The 18611-nt window shown below is 32.4% G+C and overlaps 1 protein-coding gene across 1 annotated transcript in view; it reads right to left on the bottom strand.

Annotated features, from left to right (window-relative positions):
* The window catches only part of LOC130450956 (fringe glycosyltransferase), a 153759-nt gene that overhangs the window by 31642 nt on the left and 103506 nt on the right, over positions 1-18611 (bottom strand). Inside the window, exon 6 of the mRNA XM_056789714.1 lies at positions 3572-3657. Coding sequence (XP_056645692.1) covers positions 3572-3657 — 86 coding nt within the window. The remainder of the gene's footprint in view (positions 1-3571; positions 3658-18611) is intronic.

Here is an 18611-nt window from a genome sequence, read left to right as displayed (position 1 = left end):
ATTGTAGCTGGCTAGAATCGGTTCAAACCACATGTAAAAGACTTTTTGAACAAAAAATAGAAAGCATCTGACATTTTGACTTCAAATTTCATTCCTGATATTATCCATTAACCGACTTATGTGAATAAAGGATTCATTTTCATTTTTCTTATGTTATACCAAATCGTTATAAAAAATTTTGCTTTTGATATCAGTATTAGTTTGAGCGCCATTTTAAGTAATATTTTGTTAAGAAATCTTTGTTGCTTGTGAGCAGATAGCCTCGAAAGAAAAGAAAAATAGTATTGAAAAAAACATTGTAAAAATCTCAATATTCTTGACAACTCTTTTCTTGTCGTTTACAGACTTAAAATTGTAAGAACTACGAAGTTTACAACTGAACGAAAAAATAAAACATTTTTTTTTCCATAATAATTCTTTTAATATAGTGTACTTTTAAGTCTTTATACTTTTTCTAGCATTTACGCATACGATAATGTCCTTACCTGAAGAAAATATCTATCTTACCATTAAAATAACAAGTTTAAGCAACAGGAAAAAGTTCCTAGGAGCTAGATCGGGTGAATGCGGTGAGTGACCAATTTGAAGAGCAATTGGTGACTTTTAACTATGGAAACCATCGAAGTGTGAGTAGGAGAGTTGTAATGATGGAAAGCACTTTCTTTATCTTCAAAAGGGGTCTCTTGTCCGCAATTTCTCCATTTACCTTATTGAGAAATGGTTCGTGATATATCAAAATTATTACCTTTAACAAGATAGTCGATGGGCACAATTTCGTTTTTTAAAATCTTGATTGATTTTCATTCTAAAAGTGTAGTGGTGGATGCAGGTTTCATTTTGCTTAAACTGCATTAAAAGGACATCGGAAATATTCACTTGAATGCGCTTTTGGTTGAAAGAACGCATACGTAGTACCCAATGCGCAGATAGCTTACGCATTCATAAATCTTCCAGTTTTCCATTTTTGAGAAAAATCTTAGAAACTAAGCATTCTAATTGGTTGAAATTTCATCTCTTTTATCTCTGTTATTGGTATATAATTTCTCCTGCTTCATTATCCGCAAAAAAATGAACGTTCGTTGAATCCCCGTATACGTTACAAAAAATGGGTGTGAACATTAACAATTTCCATTTATATTTTTATTGACAGTTGCACAATGAACTGAGGAAGATAAACCGATATAAGAACACCCAATGTAAGGTCATCCGCTTAAAAATATTCAATTGAATGTGTGAATGAGGTATCTACTGAATAGAATTTCCTGTGATTTCTTTCCGAAAACATCAGACAATTTTTTCGAACGATACTTTTAATTGACAGTCGATTAGATAGAGGATATCTCATTAATTAAACTAAATATATACTACTTTAAGTGCTCGATCAGATCTATCAAGAAACCACTCGTCAATGAAAACGACTGCAACCAGTACCGAACTTATTTATTTTTAAAATTTTCTCTGGTTAGAGATATCGATGGATAATAGAATTGGGACCTACAATCAATTGAAAAGTCTTCATTATATCTACAAAATAGTTTTATAGGTCCACGAAATGAAACATGCAAATAGTGGGGTTGTAGTAGTCTATAAAATTTTTATAGATTAGAGAATAGACATGTCGAGGGATGAAATAAAGAAAGAAACGTATCTTGATATCTACAATAGTTATAGCAACGAGGTGGTTTTATAGGTTATGTTTGGTTTTCAAAACTAAATATATTTCCCAGTAATATGAAATATTCTGTGGAGGATAGATAATAATCAAGAGCCTTGCTAACTTGTACAAGAACATAGTTCATGTCATATATATGAAAAAGAATCAATTCCAAAAAGTATTTCCTACCGATAAGCTGAATCTAATATGGTTGAATTGCTTCGGAGATGTTAGAAATAGAGAATTGGTGGGCAGCTGCTGCCCGTGGAAGAGATTACTAAGAGGAACTATTAGAGGCAGAACCTCGTAATGAATCGTCAAAGGATTATGATGACGGTATAAAAATTACGTGGGTTCAAAGACTCAAAGGTGTGTGGAGAAATTTTTTGGTAATTATTTGGATTTTTCAAGAAATTTGTTTCGTGTCAACGTATTTATAATATCCTGAATATTTTGTTGTATTATTTTTGAAGAAATTGACATTTATTTGTCTCTGGACGTCAATGATAGAGAAATCTTTTATTTCACTGAGTACATGTGCCAGGAAGTAAGTCGAACATAATAAGCTAGTTCAACTCTGTATTTTCTCAGTCAAAAAGAGATAAAAATTAATGAGATCCTAAATACCAAACTCCCAATTAAAAGTGTGGGACAATTTTTTTTGTTGTGGCTATTTTGCGGTATTCTATTCTACCACAATTAGATATTTTTTGTGCAAAAACTGTTTGCCTGCTATTTGCGTAATTGGGAGGTTTTGAAACGAGCATTTCTGTATAAATAGAGAATTTGATTTTCTAAAAGGATTCCTCAGTCACAAAATATTTTAATTGGGATTAAAATAAGTGGAAGCGATAAATCTTACGTTGATCGAACTTCGATCACAAAATGGAAGTTTTATACAAATTATAATTCGGTTGTGGCAAGAAATATTCCATGAATTTTATCTCGAAAAGTCTTCGAATGAGTTAGATAACACACACAAATTCGTGTGTTTGACATTTTGCTTCGTCTGTTTAAATAGTTTGAATTTGAACGTGAATCCGCAGCTATTTTATTTTCCAAATCTTATCTTTCATAAAAACAACATTTGAATCACATATTTAACTTTTGAAAAAATTTTATTCACACGAAAGGACAAATGAAATAGAATAAATTTCCGAAAATGAAATATATAATTGGCGCAGTTACAGTAGGATTCGTGCGGTCGTGAATTTAACGCATAAGGCGGTGAAAGACACAACCAAGGAATGAAAAACCAAATTTTATACCCGAATACTTATATAATAATGATTATGATAACCAAAACGAAGAAATGGTAGATAGTTTGCAAAACTTATTCGAATTAGAAGAGAATAATAAAAGTCAAGTGGTAAATTTTCGAAAATAGCCTCGGAAGGAAAATTAAAAATAGTTGAAATAAATATTGCTGCTAATAACCCGTTACCTTATATTAAAATAAAACTATTAATTGATACTGGTAGTAATAAATCGTTATTAAGACCTTCAGTTGTCGAAAAATATTAGCCTACTGACTGCGCCAATTATGTATTTAACGAACATTTATTTTTAAAAATATTATTAACACAAAAAACACAAATTACAATATTACAAATGAACGAATCTTGTTAATTGAATCGCTTGAAATTAATAGAGTTCATTCATTTATAATATTTCAATTTGTTTTTTTCTGTTAATAAAAGTTTTTAAAAATAAGTTTTCGCAAGTTAAATATATAATTTTCGATTCAAAATGGTGTGGAAGTGTAGATACTTGAAATGTAAGAAATGTGGTGGTACAAATGTGTCTTAAAATTCCTGTTATTAGTTATATTTTTTAAACTATATAATTATGATATTATAAGGGATGTAATAACCATAATTCATTTAATTAGTTGACGAAATAATTTAAATAACTTACCTAGCAAACGGCTTCATCTTCACAGCCAACGCCCTACTCAGACAGAATCCTGCCCCACCTGTCGCGAACCAAAATTTTATTTTTCTCTGTAAAAAACAAAAAAAAATGTCAATTAGTCAAATGTTAATTAACAGCTGATCATAGGAAACATTTAACTCTTGTAAGGAAGTAATTTATATTTAGTTAACATTTCCTCACTTAGGGGTATACTTGGCTATACAGTCAGTCGAAAAGTCAAGTTGTGATGGATGACTTATTCTTCACAGATACCTTAGGATCATTGTAAGCAATAGGGGGACGTTTTTCTATTTATCCCATTCCCAATGAGAAAGTTTAGGATTTGGAATGGCTCTACCTATCAAAGATCTTCAGCTTCTATTGAAACATTCCTAGGTATAATGCTCTGGAGTTCCGTAATTTCCGTAATCTATCACACTTGGAGAAAATGGTGATAGAAGTTTTGTCCTCTACGAACCAAAATCTGTTGAACTTAGCTTTTCCATTAAGGTGACAAAGTTTCCAAAAAATTACTGTTATAATTCCTGAATATTTTCCACTTAGGGTGATACATTTTTTTGTTACAGTTTCCCAGAAGTATCTTGCCTGTAGATTGTTCCAGTAATTGTTTTTTATCTACCTACCATTTTTTCTAGTGTTTCTTCTATTGTCCTATAGCTGATTCCATAGAAGGATTCAGGTCCTACGGCTTTAGCAAGTCTGTCTGCAATTTTACATGAATTCAATTCGCTTAAATTACCCATACCAACACTTAAACTGTTTAACTTTCGGTTTATTTGACATACACCAACACTGTTTAGTCATTACATAATGGGCTTCCTTTTCAACAGCAGGTTCCATTATTTTCTAGCCTCCTGTGTTTTGGTTTATTTCCTGCCATCTTAATCCTCGATTTTCCTCTGACATCTTAATTTATTCTATCAGCTCCTGATCGGTCTTCCTTTCTTCTTTTTTTTTGGTTCGTGCATATTAATCTCATTCTCATAACATGGCCAAACCATCTTATTTGTTCTTGTTATGTTTCGTTTTGAACTGGTCATCAAAATCCGCTACTACAAAAATTAATGAGACCAAAACACAAAAATAATGAAACAAAATTTGTCAGACCTAGTATGGGGTATGTGTCCTTGATTCCATTATAAAGTAACATTATTCTTTTCTTCTAGCTCATTTGTCCAGACATTCCCAAAGTTGGATGTTATGACGTTCTAGCTCAGAGCTCTAAAGACTGCTTTTGACAAAATGATAATTCCCTTTTTGCGATAATTCCTTTCTAAGTTGAACTGGACACATTTCTTAATTGCATATATTTCTGTTCTATTTCTGAAAAATTCTCTGGTTCTTATTCAAATTCTGTCTGCTGTTTTGGAATCGTCCGTATAACATTTAATGGCATATCTGATGGATAAATTCAGTGAACAGTCAAATTCAAATAGGCGCTTAGCAAATTTAACATTTAAAATTGATTGTTAAAGTATTTCAAGAAGCGGAAACTCAAAACTGGATAAAATATTCATGTAACAGAACGGAAATGGAAAGTTTCCCGATCGCCCCATTACGAGAACTTATTTGAGTGAGCTACTTCGAAAGATTGAATCAAAGGGTAGAATTAATGATGCATAAAAAATTAGCAGGCCACAAATTTCTAATTTTATTGTAGTCTATTCATATAACACAAGTTGCATCTATCTGGGAAAACAGTTAAAGTGCTATAAAGTAAATTAAAAAAATAGTTCCTCAACTTTAACATAAATGCGCTACTACTACTAATGTTATGTCTTTAATGTATTAAATGCGAGTTTTTCCTTATGATAAATTGAATTTAAAATATTAATAAAGACGGCAAATAGACCACCATTTATCAAAAAACAAAAAGTTTTATAAACCACTCATGAAACATGGCTGTACGTAAAAAAACAATATAAAAGTGATGCCACGGTGCTTCGCTTGACGGTCGATTAAATGCAATCGTAATGACAAAAACATCGGGATTTATTTGACGGTTGAAAAAAAGTTTAATCAAGCGTGAGCCGCATAATTTCAAGGAAATTGGATTGGTCTCCAAACCACAAAAAATTATATTGTGGTTTGCACTTTATTCATTTTATGTAAGCTGTTATCATTTTTAGAATCAGAGACATATTTTCTCAATCGTACATCAACAGAAGTTACACATATGTGCAGTTAATGTACTTTCCAATAATGTTCTCTATTACTGTTCCATTATTATGTAACTAAAAACAGAGTAGTTTATTTTGAAATTAACTAAAATATGATAATGTTTTTTACGTTTGCTGCAATCGAAACTTTTAGATTTGACTGTTTTTCTGAGCAGGTCTAGACTTTACACCGTATTCCAATAATTACGAAAAATGTCAAGTTATAACGAGTTTAAGACTTCTGAAATGTTCGAGAAATACCACACATGAAAATAATAGTACACAAAATAAAACGAAGCATACGGAATATGCAGAAAATTCTGAGTTATCATTTATAGACCTAGAGGCACAACATACGATGGAAACTTTATGGAAGGTACAGTTTTCTATATACTATCGTCAAGCCCGGCGGTGGATCGCGAATAGAATATTTATAAATTCACTTTTTAGGCTATAAGCATTTCAAATTTATTAAAATAACTGATATCTGAAATCAATTACGAGAAGGGTCCCAGAAGTACATAGTCTGACCTAGAGATGGCGGTAATTGCTTCTAATAGCATGTATTAGAAAGAAAACAATCTATACAGCGTATAATTCAAAATTGAAGACGCCACGTTGTTTAGTGTTTGTGTGGCAGGGCCATCAATAATGAACGTTTACAGTGAACTTGAAAAGAATTGGTCATCGTTATAATACTTCCATTTGAAAGACATTAGCCCAACCAATATAAAAGTTGAACTAGATTTTACTCTCGATAAGACTGGTAAAACAACGGGTAGCAGAGTTTGGACGAGGCCGTACGACCTGCGAAGACCAGCATCGCAGTGGTTGACTAAATAAGGTGACGACTCCAGAGATGTCGAAGAAAATCCACAAAGCTGTACTGGATGATCGCGAGCTAGCAGACATATTAGGCATTTCAAAAAATATGGTACATCTCATGTTAAATGAAAATTTGGACATAAGAAAGCTATGTACAAGATGAGTTACGCGTTTGCTCACAATGGAACAAAAACAGCATCATGAGGATATTTCCATCGAGTATTTGGCAATGTTTCACATAAAGAAAGCCGAATTATTGTACCATTTCATAGCCATGCTCATAACCGGCTCCAAAGAAGCCAAAGATCCTTCCATCTACGGGAAAGTACATGACGTTGGTATTTTGGGATGCGCGTGCTATAAATTTCAATGAATATCTAGAAACGGTAATCAAAGCGAGTAGTATGAACTCATCGTAACATTTGAGCGAAGAAATCAAGCAAAAAATTCTGCATTTGGCTAAGAAGAAAGTGTTGTTTCATCAAGACAATGCACCAGCTCACACATCCGTTATAGCACTGCCTAAAATTATTTAATTAAAGTTTTAATTGCTACTTCATACACCCTACTCGCCAGAATTAGCCCACTCGGATTATTTCCTGTTCCCAGGCTTAAAGAAATGGACCGGTTGTCAAAGAATTTCAAACAATGAAGACGTTAACGATTCTTATTATTGAACATCGGTGGGAAAAGTGTATGGAGCTATATTTTTTTTTGTTGGACTTAAATTTAAGTATTTCCTAGAATATTCGGTACTCTCAATATTGCGTAAATCTTTATATTTGTTTAGTCGACACTTTTTTATTGCTTAATTTTTTAATTATGAAGACATTTATACAGTAGAACCTCGTTAAGTTGAATTTCTGGAATGCGTAGCTCTTTCAGGGAGTAATCTGGAGGAAACTTCGCATGAAATTGAACAAACCTACGTTACGTGAATTCTCACTTCACATAGATCAAGACAACGTACATTTCCATTTAAGATACAGTATTTCTTCATAAAAAGCAAGCTTCAGATGATCGATATCGCCGTTGTAAATTTATCGTTTTGGTGTAATTTTTATAGAATTCAGTTTCAATTTGATGAAGGAATGTAGTTATTTCTGGTTTAACAATCCACTGAGGTCAGGTCCCAATGAGGTCAGGTTAGATTATTGCATATTTTTAATATGCCAGAATTACTTTATAGCAAACTCCATATCAATAGGTATGTTAATAAAAGTACCCAAGATGTTCTCAAGGCAATCCAGGCTTAGGTTAGAAAAATCACAAATAAATATCATTAGTAACGTTGCAAAAACCGTTGTATATCTGTTTTTATAAACAGCAAGGTTTCACGGATTAGGTTTCTCCGTTTTATTTATATTAAAAGCAATTTATATTGCCTCCATATAAATTAAATCGGATTTGCCAACAATTCTTATACTCTAGATGTCACTTCCACTTGATTTACTTTCATTTGTAGTTCACTGAGAGATTTATTGTTATCTGTGGTAAAAGTATATGAGAATTAATTGATTTAATTTAACGTGTGTTAGGAATAGACACACTTTCTTTCCTATTCAGAACTATGCCTTATACAGTTTATTTCTATTGCAATCACCTGTAATGTGAACTCACGTCCATATCGTAATTGTTACTGTGATGTATGCTCAGTTTTTTCGAAGAAAAAACGGCAATTCAGCATAAAATTTATATTTCAATCAAACAATGAACGCAAAGTAAAAAGAATTTTCAACTTATAGCCAAATTTAAATAAATAGAATAATGATGATTATTGTATGATAAAAATAAGCTAAGGAAATAATGTAAATGTTCAAATCAAAAGGTCTAAGAAATGAGAAATTAACGAAATTTAAATTATTATCATTATCATTGTTTTGTGAACATTTTGCTTTTTAATATCTTCTTATTTTGATATGATATTACAGCTAAGAATTATTCCAAGATATCTAAAGTTTTGTACTCCTTCAAATTCATAATCTCTTATTTTTATTATTCCCTTTTTGAATTACTTTCCATATCTCATAATCTCCGTAATTTTTCTTTTATTTTCAGTCCCATTTCTTCTTTTTCTATTGTAAGTTTCCTGATCATACTTTCCATTATATTTCATCCTTTTTTAATAAGGAATATATCATCTGCGTTGTTACTATTTTCCATGTTTTCTTCATTTATTTTTCATAGTACCTGCTCTAGCGACAGACAGTATGGTTTTAAGATAGTCCCTTACTCTAATTATTGATTGTGAATTCTTCATTTATCTTTTGCTGGTCAGTAAACTTGCTTTTGATTACTTAATAGTCATTGTGATAAGTTTTCTCAATTTCGTACCTATCCTTGATATATTATCATCTTTTTCTTACTGTTTGACGCTTGTTGGAAATCCATAAACATATTTGGTGTTCATATGTTCATTGTATAGTTGTGTTGGAACGACACTGGTACTTGCTTTCCTCGCGAGGAGTCTTTGTATTATAGTTGACATTAGCTCAAAAGCTAGATTTAGAAGCGTAAATCCTTTCGAAATTGTTGTTGATCTCTTTATTGTGTGTTGTAAGGATTCGTCCATTTTCTTATTCTTTTGGCACATCTTTTCTCTCTTCCATATATTTCTCATAATTTTATATTAGTTTCACCTTATTTTCTTTCTAGTCCCAATTAGGAGCGGAAAAAACTTTGAATGAAAATTTACATTATACAATCAAACTAATAGTACAAATAAATAGTAATATACCTATTTAAATGGTGTACAGAGGAATTCGGAGTAGTAAGTTAAATAGTAACTATTCAATTTTTATGTTTTTGAAATCATTCTTTCGATTCAATAATTCAAGTTGTTAATAAATCAACGAAACGTCGTCGTATTTTTAAATGCCGTTTTATATTTGCCACTTTCAGCCGCAATAAAATTTATGTTTGCTCCGATTCCCTACATTAGAGCAAACTAGTTTACTTGAAATAGTAATACATAATTCATACACACATGCAAGCTGAAAACAAGTTCTTTGGTCACCTACTTCTGCTCTACGCTCGTAAAATGCTCAAAATAAATGCATTTAATTTCTAAACTATATAAAGTTTCAATAGAAACAAGGTAACCACAGAACCGACTTTACTTCCTGTTTTCAATAAGAATTATTTGTTGAAGAACGCATATATCGGCATAATAAGATTGAATCGATTATACGAAGGAAGTTTCGTAAAATACTGAATATAAATTCAAAAATTCAGACGTTGTGGAAGACAATTGTCCTTACAACAAGTTTGTTGTAAGAACCCAATGGTTTTAAGAATATTGTACAAGAAGGATGGATCAACTATATCTTCTTGGCATTCAAAGGAATGGACGCGTAGCTTAGATTAATAACCCTTAAAGATAACCTTGTAAAAAGAGAAAACTACGACGAGAATTTCTGTTTCAAATTCTTATGTTTATCATCGTCTTTATTTCTAAACAGATTCAAAGTTACCATATCAATACCATAGGTAAAACTAAGGCAACATAGAGAATTGTATTGCTTCCATGGATGGAATGTTAGCTGCAAAAATTCATTCGTTGAAAACCACATAAGTGCAGTTGAGCAAAATTGAAAACCTCAAAGCATTAATTTTATCTAAATTTAATTATTGTATCAAAATATACGTCTGAACTTTCTCCTAGTTTGAAATTCTCGTGAATGTGAGCGCCGGTTCTGCAACTGAAAGATTTCAGTACACATTATGTCGTCCATTAGAGTTCTTTTAATTGATATCGTTCATCACGTTACTTTCTATAGTGGGTTGGGTCTAATGGTAAATGTAATATTAATATACTTGACAACGTAACTAGGTTACAGAGTTATAAATGATTATTGACTTTTTCCTAGCAGGAATTTGTTAGTCGACTGTCAGCTTCACGAACTAGTTTCATAATTAAGAATAGTATAAGTGATAATATTCGAAAGAACGATTTTAATATCTATATTTAAATTTACGATGAAGAAAACCTATCGTCGATATTCGACATAAAGATGCTTTCATATCGATTGTTTTCATTTGTATGATTTCATCGAAAATTTTTTTTTTTAGTTTGGAAATTATACACCTAAAGTGGTGTTATAAATATTTCCAATGAGTTGTTACATCTGAGAATCTTACTGTATCCACGGATGAACGTTCTGACAAATATCTATAATTATATGCCCCTATGCAGTTTGCAACTCTCTTCATTGCCGTTAATTACAGTTTGTTATAGACTAAAATTATGGGCTACCTTCTTGCGTGTTGTATAACTGTTTTAGCGGATTTATTTAGAACGGGAAACGTAGAAAGATCAAGAAATAATTTGTGTATTCTCAACAATATAAGTTGATGTTACATTATATTTACAAGCTATTACGGTTTGGTCTTACAAAGTAAAATTTGCTTTTTGTTTAGTTTCAACTTACATCTCCTATTTTCCTATTATCTTTATGTATAACCCACTTATTCCAAAACAATTTTCGCATTTACTCTATTTGGAATTGATTTCATGATGTACTAATTCTACATAAAACGATTCTTATTACTTAAGGCCGATTCATAAACTTGCCGTTCGCGGGTGACATTTGCCGTTTGACGTTCGTAGCAAAATCTAAACCCTATTCATAAACTGCATGTACTGTATGTACTGCTTTTTGTTTTCGTGACATTTTTGTATTTTTGTTTGTAATCCCGTATTTATGGATAATAATGAAGAGTTTTTTTATTGGGACAAACGTGTAACAGCAAAGGTCAAGGGCAACTAAAACGAAAACGGAAAGTCAAATTTATGAATCGGCCATTAAGGCATAGATTGAAAAAGATCGTACTGACGGAATAGTGCCTCTTTCTTTCAATTTCGCTATCAGTCTCTATCAATGCACTTTAGTTTATACATGGCGTCATTTACTCGACATATATCCGATTTCTAGTTCTTCGAATGTTTGAATAACTTATTTTTTGTTTATATTCAACTTTGTCGTCTAAATTCAATATTACTAATCTCTTAAATTATTTGTCTTGTTCGTATTAGCTCCTTGTATTATAAATTTAATGGGGTGTGTGATCGGGGTACCTCGGTGGTAACATCTTCTTTCTATTCGGCGCTTATGGAATTATGAGTTTCACTACGAACCTTCTTTGAATCATGAGTGTGATCATTAAGATTGTGACTTGCATTCCACAATTATTCATCGAAGCATTAGATTAAATGATCAACGTTTAAAGGTTTTTAAAAAGGGACCAATCATTCGATCTACTAATATCAACTACAACTGACATTTACTTCTAGAGTATTGATGTTTATAATTTATAACTTATTGAGGCTTATCTGTGATCCAGTATCTACAATTTTAGACGATACAAACCCATTAGTAGTCAGTCACTATAATTCCTTCTAAAAAATGTCATCACCTTGCACCAAGAAGCTATTCATGATGTACGACTCCTTCATCATATCAATGTTGAAGTAATCCACCTCCTTAAAACTACAAGAATACCGAGAATAATATAAATAATAATATAAAATTTTCGAATTGGCGTTTTCAAGGGTACGATAATAATTAATGTATAAAATCTATTAGGATTCTGTTGATCGAGACGTTTTATATGCAACAGCCTGTGAATAATTTGGGAATTCATAATTAACTAACATTTTTAATTAAAGATGTTACATCACTATAAATATCTTACTCGGCATGTCGTAAAAGCTGTCAGACTCTAGAAATATTATCACGTATTATTGGTGCATTTTTTTAAACCGTGAAGGACTTCCTGAAAACTACTACAAATAGGATTTGTATAATATTGAAATTTTCAGACTTCCAGCATGGAACATACAAGGTATTAAACTGGTACTGAGTTATTATAAATCAGGAGACGAAAGATTTAATAAGGTTTAGAAAATTTCAGCTTCTTTTAAAATAAATATTAGAAGAATACTGATTAAGAAGTCATAAATTTTGGGAATTAATTCTGTTTATTGCTTTTATGTCCGGACCATTAAATTTATAACGTATATTCTTACCTGTTTTATTCGGCTTTTAAAATTTCATTTTACTTTTCATTTTATTATATGTACTGTCCCAACTAATTAGTATATCAAGTGGTTATAAATCAATCGAATCAAATATTTGGCGTTATTGAAATTTGTCAGAAATTAACCGATATAGGTCTCTAAAATAATTTTCTTGGAATCACAGTTGGTCGTCTCTGATACACAACATCTTAATTCTATATATCTAATAAGATATATCCAAAATACCTCCGTCCTGTCCGTGTTTGACTAGAGTATAGAAATTAACTTGCCGTTTGAAAATTAAACATTCTCTCAATGTGAACGTAGATGGTTTTGTTTCTAAGCCATACTAAATATACTCAACCTAACTGACAATTGTAGTCCAGAAACTCTTTGTGTTCTCAAATTCTAATTAACCTCTCATTTATATTTTGTTCCATTTCGCAAAGGAAATTATTGAGCACATAATTCTAAATTCATATTGATTCCCATCAAATTCTTGTTTTTGTTTTCTTAGGAAAACATAGATCCAAATATTTAGTTTGACTATTGCTCCGATTTTTCATTCTGTGGAATTACCTAACCATTACAGGTGATTTGTGAATCTAATGGTGGGTCCACACGATACAAACTTCTATAAGAATTTTGTCTGTTATTAACGGTTATTGAATATTCATTGTAAACCCAAAATAGCTTATTTAACTTCAAATTGGTCAAAAATTACTTTTAAAATTTTAAGGCAACCAAAAATGGCTTCTTTGCTTTTTTCAAAAATGGGTTATGTGGTTGAGTTCTGTCAAAAACTGAGCTACCAAATTTCAGAGTTCAAGTTGGTGAAACAATGGATTTTTGATATTAAATTTAGATATGTGTTGATTTTAATATGTTATTATCCTGTAATTAATATTGAAACAATAATTTGTCGTCCATCAACTTTCTACATTGGACAGCTGCAATCACGAAATTAGTCTGATAATTTAAATGACTCTATGTACAAAATAAAATGTACTCTACCCCTATATGGAACATACGAATAAATTACTCCTTAAAATCAATTACCTTGTTGTAAAGAACATCTCGTGCCGTTATCCATTACCTTCTAATACAAATTTTTTTCAACTTCGACCGAGGAATTAGAACGTAACGGCCTTATACGACTCGCGAAAAAATATTCGCGTGTTGCATAAATTCTAGGCGTGGTCCGCGCTAGAGCCGCTACTGGGCCATCGAGGGTCATTTCTTATAGGCAACTCGAGATGAAATTATCTATAATGAGACTCGTTCATCTATTTAGATTCTATACAGTTGAAAAACCGTTAGTTTGATATGATTAGTGACTTTTCTACATATTTTGAATATAGCTGTAGCGGAACGCATCGGAAACCACTCAAACGTGGTTTTACGTGAATTTAAATCATGCAGACAAGTTATGATAGAAGAGGTATCATAACATATGTGCGTTAACGTGGTCGCTGATATCATCCAAAGTATCTATATAAAAATTCGTCATCAGATCTGTTGCAAAACGAAAAAATAGTCATATGAACTTCATACAAGTGATTAAAGCAGATCGAAGGTAGCGGGTTAGACATGTAAGACACCAACTACAACTATTCAAAGATTGGAATTCAAAATAAAAGTGTCGGCTTTCAATTATCACGGAATTGTAATATAAAAAATACGTATTGGAACAAATACTCTTAAAAAAGGCAGCATCGACAATTATTGTTATATCCATTTTAGATAAATAGGTTATCTAGATAGATAGATAACTTATCATTCACGTTTGCGCAGCTATAGCATTTTTAAGCAGCAAGATGATAACATTCACCGAAGATATTAGAACTGTTCTTTCGGATTGCTTCACGTAAACTCGTCAAAGTGACACGCGATCTGTGTCATTCGCCTAGGATTTTACGATGAGTCCAGTATAGACCCTGACTTGGGCCAAGTAACCTAACCAACTCTGGCCCTAGCACTAGGAAGTCGTTATGGACCCAGACTTAGTAGGTCTCTGGGATGATAACAATGTGCCTCGCTTGGTTTTCAAGCCTGAACCAGGCCTGATTGCTTGTAGAAATATATTTTTTTAAATTGTTGATAAAATGATAGTTCTATGACAAACTTCTTTTAATGCTTCACAAATATAATGGACCCATACTATTTTTTATTGTTTTTTATTCAGAAAAAAATTATTCCGTTTAATGTTCAGATATCTATTATGGAGAAGATATTAAAACAAAACTTTATAAAGTTATTCAGAGTTCTGTTAAGCCTGGCTAACTATAGGATCGCCAAGGTCTGGTTATCCAGAGTTTAGCCCGGCTTGGGTGACTATAGAATGGCCGGAGCTAAGTTACCCAGACTTCAACTAGGCTTGGGCCATTATTGGTTTGCCAAGGCCAGATTTCCCAGCGTTGGCTCAAGCTAATCCTCGTCGTTCAAGTCTGGAGGCTCCTACATGGGTAGCTCGTGTCCAGATAAGCGCAACATCATATGAATCCCTGATGTTTTTAGTTATATCGGTTAGATCGATGACATCCTAGTTATCAGAATGGTGTCGTTGAAATTGCGTACGTAAAACCCAGCGGATACTCGCCTTAAAATATGATTTCGCATCTTGCAGAATTGAACTCTGTCATTAAAAACAATCGCCGCTCGTTCCTTTACAAATTGCTCCTTTCGGCATCTTGTTTGCCTGGTGAAAGACACATTTCACTATATGTTGCATGATGATTGCTTGTTCATAGTAAACTTCATAATTTGACCGTAAATCGCTTCCTAAATCGCCAATTAGATTTCAGTAGAAGTTTTGAATTGCTGCCTTTTGGAACCTTTTTTCTGATAATCAGTGGTATATAACTGAGTAAAAGCCGAAAAGCACAATAAAAGTAATACGATTTTAAGCACTTACAATGAAAGAAGTAGAACTACGAAAAATAAAAACGGACAAAAGAAGGTGGAGGACTACTGGAAAAAATATTGACAGAAAGAGTAGATATTTATTTATAGTCGTGTTTTTGGGCATTTTTGAATTAATATCTGAATAAAGGGAGCCTCTTTAGAGTTCATTCAAATTCGACTACTTCAGAACTCATTTGAACTTTTTTAATTTTTTAGTGTGCCGCTGGTCAATAAAATATCGCGCATTTTAATAATCTGTTTAAAACTTCTAAAGTTATAAGAAAACTTCAATATCTTATATAAGAAAGCACAACATGAAATAAGTATTTTCATTAGTTCAATTCAATATTTAACTTCGTAGTGTTAATAAATATTATACAGAAAATTTTGTGTATTGTTAGAAATGATAAATTATAAGCCATGTTGTTAATATTTTCTCCGTCTATGTCTGACAAATCAAGTTTGAAAAAATTAAACTTCAGTACACACCCACAAACTATAAACTACACGTTACAGTGGCTTTTTTTGTTTCCGTGAAGCCTGCCAGGCGCGTTCGCAATGCCGCCCCTGCAACTCCTTAAGCTACTTTCAATTGCGATCTGTAACAACTGAACATTTGGTATATAACTATTTGATGTGAATATCTTGGTAAACGAGAACTTGAAAATAGAATACATAAATAACCAATTCCATTATACAAAAATACTTCAATTTGTTATCGGGAGTTGAAGATCTTAATTTCAATCTTGACTTTGTTCATTTTCACAGTTTTATTGGTACTTTCAGGTCTTTCATTATTTTATAAAGATGTTGTCTTTTAACTGTGTCATAGGCCTTTTGGACGTCGATGAAAATTGTAAATATCGGCAGGTTACTTTTATATGTTATCTAGACACTATAATTCTATAATTTACACAGTTGTCCTTTTTCGTTTTTTGTATATTGATATCATCTAATTCTTCCATAAACTTTCAATCAATTGTTTTCTTTTTGGTTTTGTATTTCGACTAATTCCTCTTCAGTTTGTGCCGGTATTTTTTCTCCATTTTGCGGCGTTAGAGTTGCTATTTCATATGTTTCTTCCTCATTATTTGTTGTATTTTACATTTCTTGGAAGTATTCCTTCCACATATCCACGTCTGCATCGATTATTATATTGCCTTGTTTGCTTTTGAAGAAAAAAATTTGTTGTTGCTTCATTCCTTTATTCTTTTTAAATTCTTGATAGAAGTTCTTCATTTCTTTATTTACCACTCTATCTTCAATGCATTTTATCTTGTTTTCCATTTCCTGTTACTTTTTTTGCCTTGGATATCTTTTTCGTTATACTTCTTTGCTTATTGTACTTTTTACTATTTTCAGAAGCAACCGTTTGCAGCATTTTTTGATTAATACGTTTTCTCTTTTCAATTTCTTTGTAACATTCCTTGTCGAACCATTTCTTTTTTTGCTCTCTCTCTCGTATTAGTTTATCTGCCGATTTCTTTATGGTCTCCTCGATGTGTTTGCATTCATTATTTATGTCGAGGTTCTCTATTTGGGTTAGCGTTTTTATAATTTTTTCTGCATATCTTGCTTTCATTGTTCCATTTTCTACAAATTTCTTTGTTTTAAACTTTTTATTGGGACCGTCATTTTGTTCCTTGTAGTTTGTGTTTGATTTTGTGGAAATATTAAGAAACTTTTTCACCAGAATGTTGATATCAAAACATTTTATTATTTTCACATAATCAGATCATTGATATAATAGGAGGTGAAATAGAAAGAAGCAAAAAAACTTACGAGTCTACAAAAAGAGCTATAAAATTAGAAGAACACAAACAACGAGAGCCCAAAAAAAATTAACAATACAAGGTCTGTCTATTAAATAGCGAAACTGGTTACGAAAAAGGGTTTCATTATAAAAATTATTCTATCCTTGCCTCGCCTCGCCACACACACCTTTTCCATACGTTTTTTCAATTGATCGAAGCAGTGCTGGAAGTCTTCTTTCGCTTTACCGCTTCCATCGACTCAAATCGGGTCCCTTTCAAAACAGATCTTATTCTAGTCTTTCAAGGAAATCTGAGCAGATGTGTAATTCCTCGTGTAAAATTTTTCTAACCGTTTCATTATCGGCGTCTACTGCCTCGGCAATCATCCGGATGCTCATTCGAAGATCTATACGCACAATTTGGTTGATTTTGGTCACTGTTTCCGGAGTTGAAACAGTCAAAGGGCGACCTGGGCGCTGATCATCTTCAGTGCTCTCTCTGCCCTCACTAAACAGCTGACACGACTCAAAAACACGCGGAAGAGATAGAGAATTATCCCCAAAGCCTCTTGCAACAATTTACAGTACTCCTTCGGAGTTTTTTTTCAATTTAACGAGAAATTTGAGATTGATACGTTGCTTCTATTTTGGGACGTGCCTAGGCAAGATATATAGATACCCAACGCACTATTCGTTTTTCAACCCATCCGTCTAGGGCGCCCTCTAGACGCGCAGTTTTTTAATAGCCAGACCTCGTAAACAAACATCATTCATAAAGTCAATTGATATTAATATAAGCAGAAGTTGAACTAGAAATTTAATTCAACTATCAAGAACCAACTGAGTTGTACCTACAAAACTGGTATGATGAACGATTGCGTGTGCTCGCGAACGAAGCGCGGTCGGTCAAGTGGAAACGACTCTATCACTGCCGGCTATCGGCGCGCCATCGCCAGTGCCAGGCATGCCGATATCGGTCCGGCCGACTGAGTCCACAGCAGCAAACCACTTGGCTGCCGGCCAGGAAGTAACAGACTTATGTTGTTTCTCATTTAAATGGAAGAAAATATATATGCATATGGATACTTTTTAACAAATACATGATTAAAGCAAATGGGAGCTTTGAATTCTTTGCAAGACATCCATTATCCATTACGAATTCCTTTGGATATTGGTGGATCGCAATGTAAACCAACATTTTTTTACTTGTACTTTATTAATATTTAGTTTTATAAGAATACAAATGATTTTTGGTATGTGGTAGTAGAAAATAGGTAATAAAAGCCTGTACTTAATTTTGTAATTCAAATTGAGGTAACGATGACGAATTACAAAGATCGTGAGTGAAATACTTCGCCTTTC

The sequence above is a fragment of the Diorhabda sublineata genome, chromosome 1 (assembly GCF_026230105.1).
Source record: "Diorhabda sublineata isolate icDioSubl1.1 chromosome 1, icDioSubl1.1, whole genome shotgun sequence".
Lineage (NCBI taxonomy): Eukaryota > Metazoa > Arthropoda > Insecta > Coleoptera > Chrysomelidae > Diorhabda > Diorhabda sublineata.
Note: the sequence above shows the minus strand (reverse complement) of the source record. Positions and strands in the feature narration are given on the sequence as shown.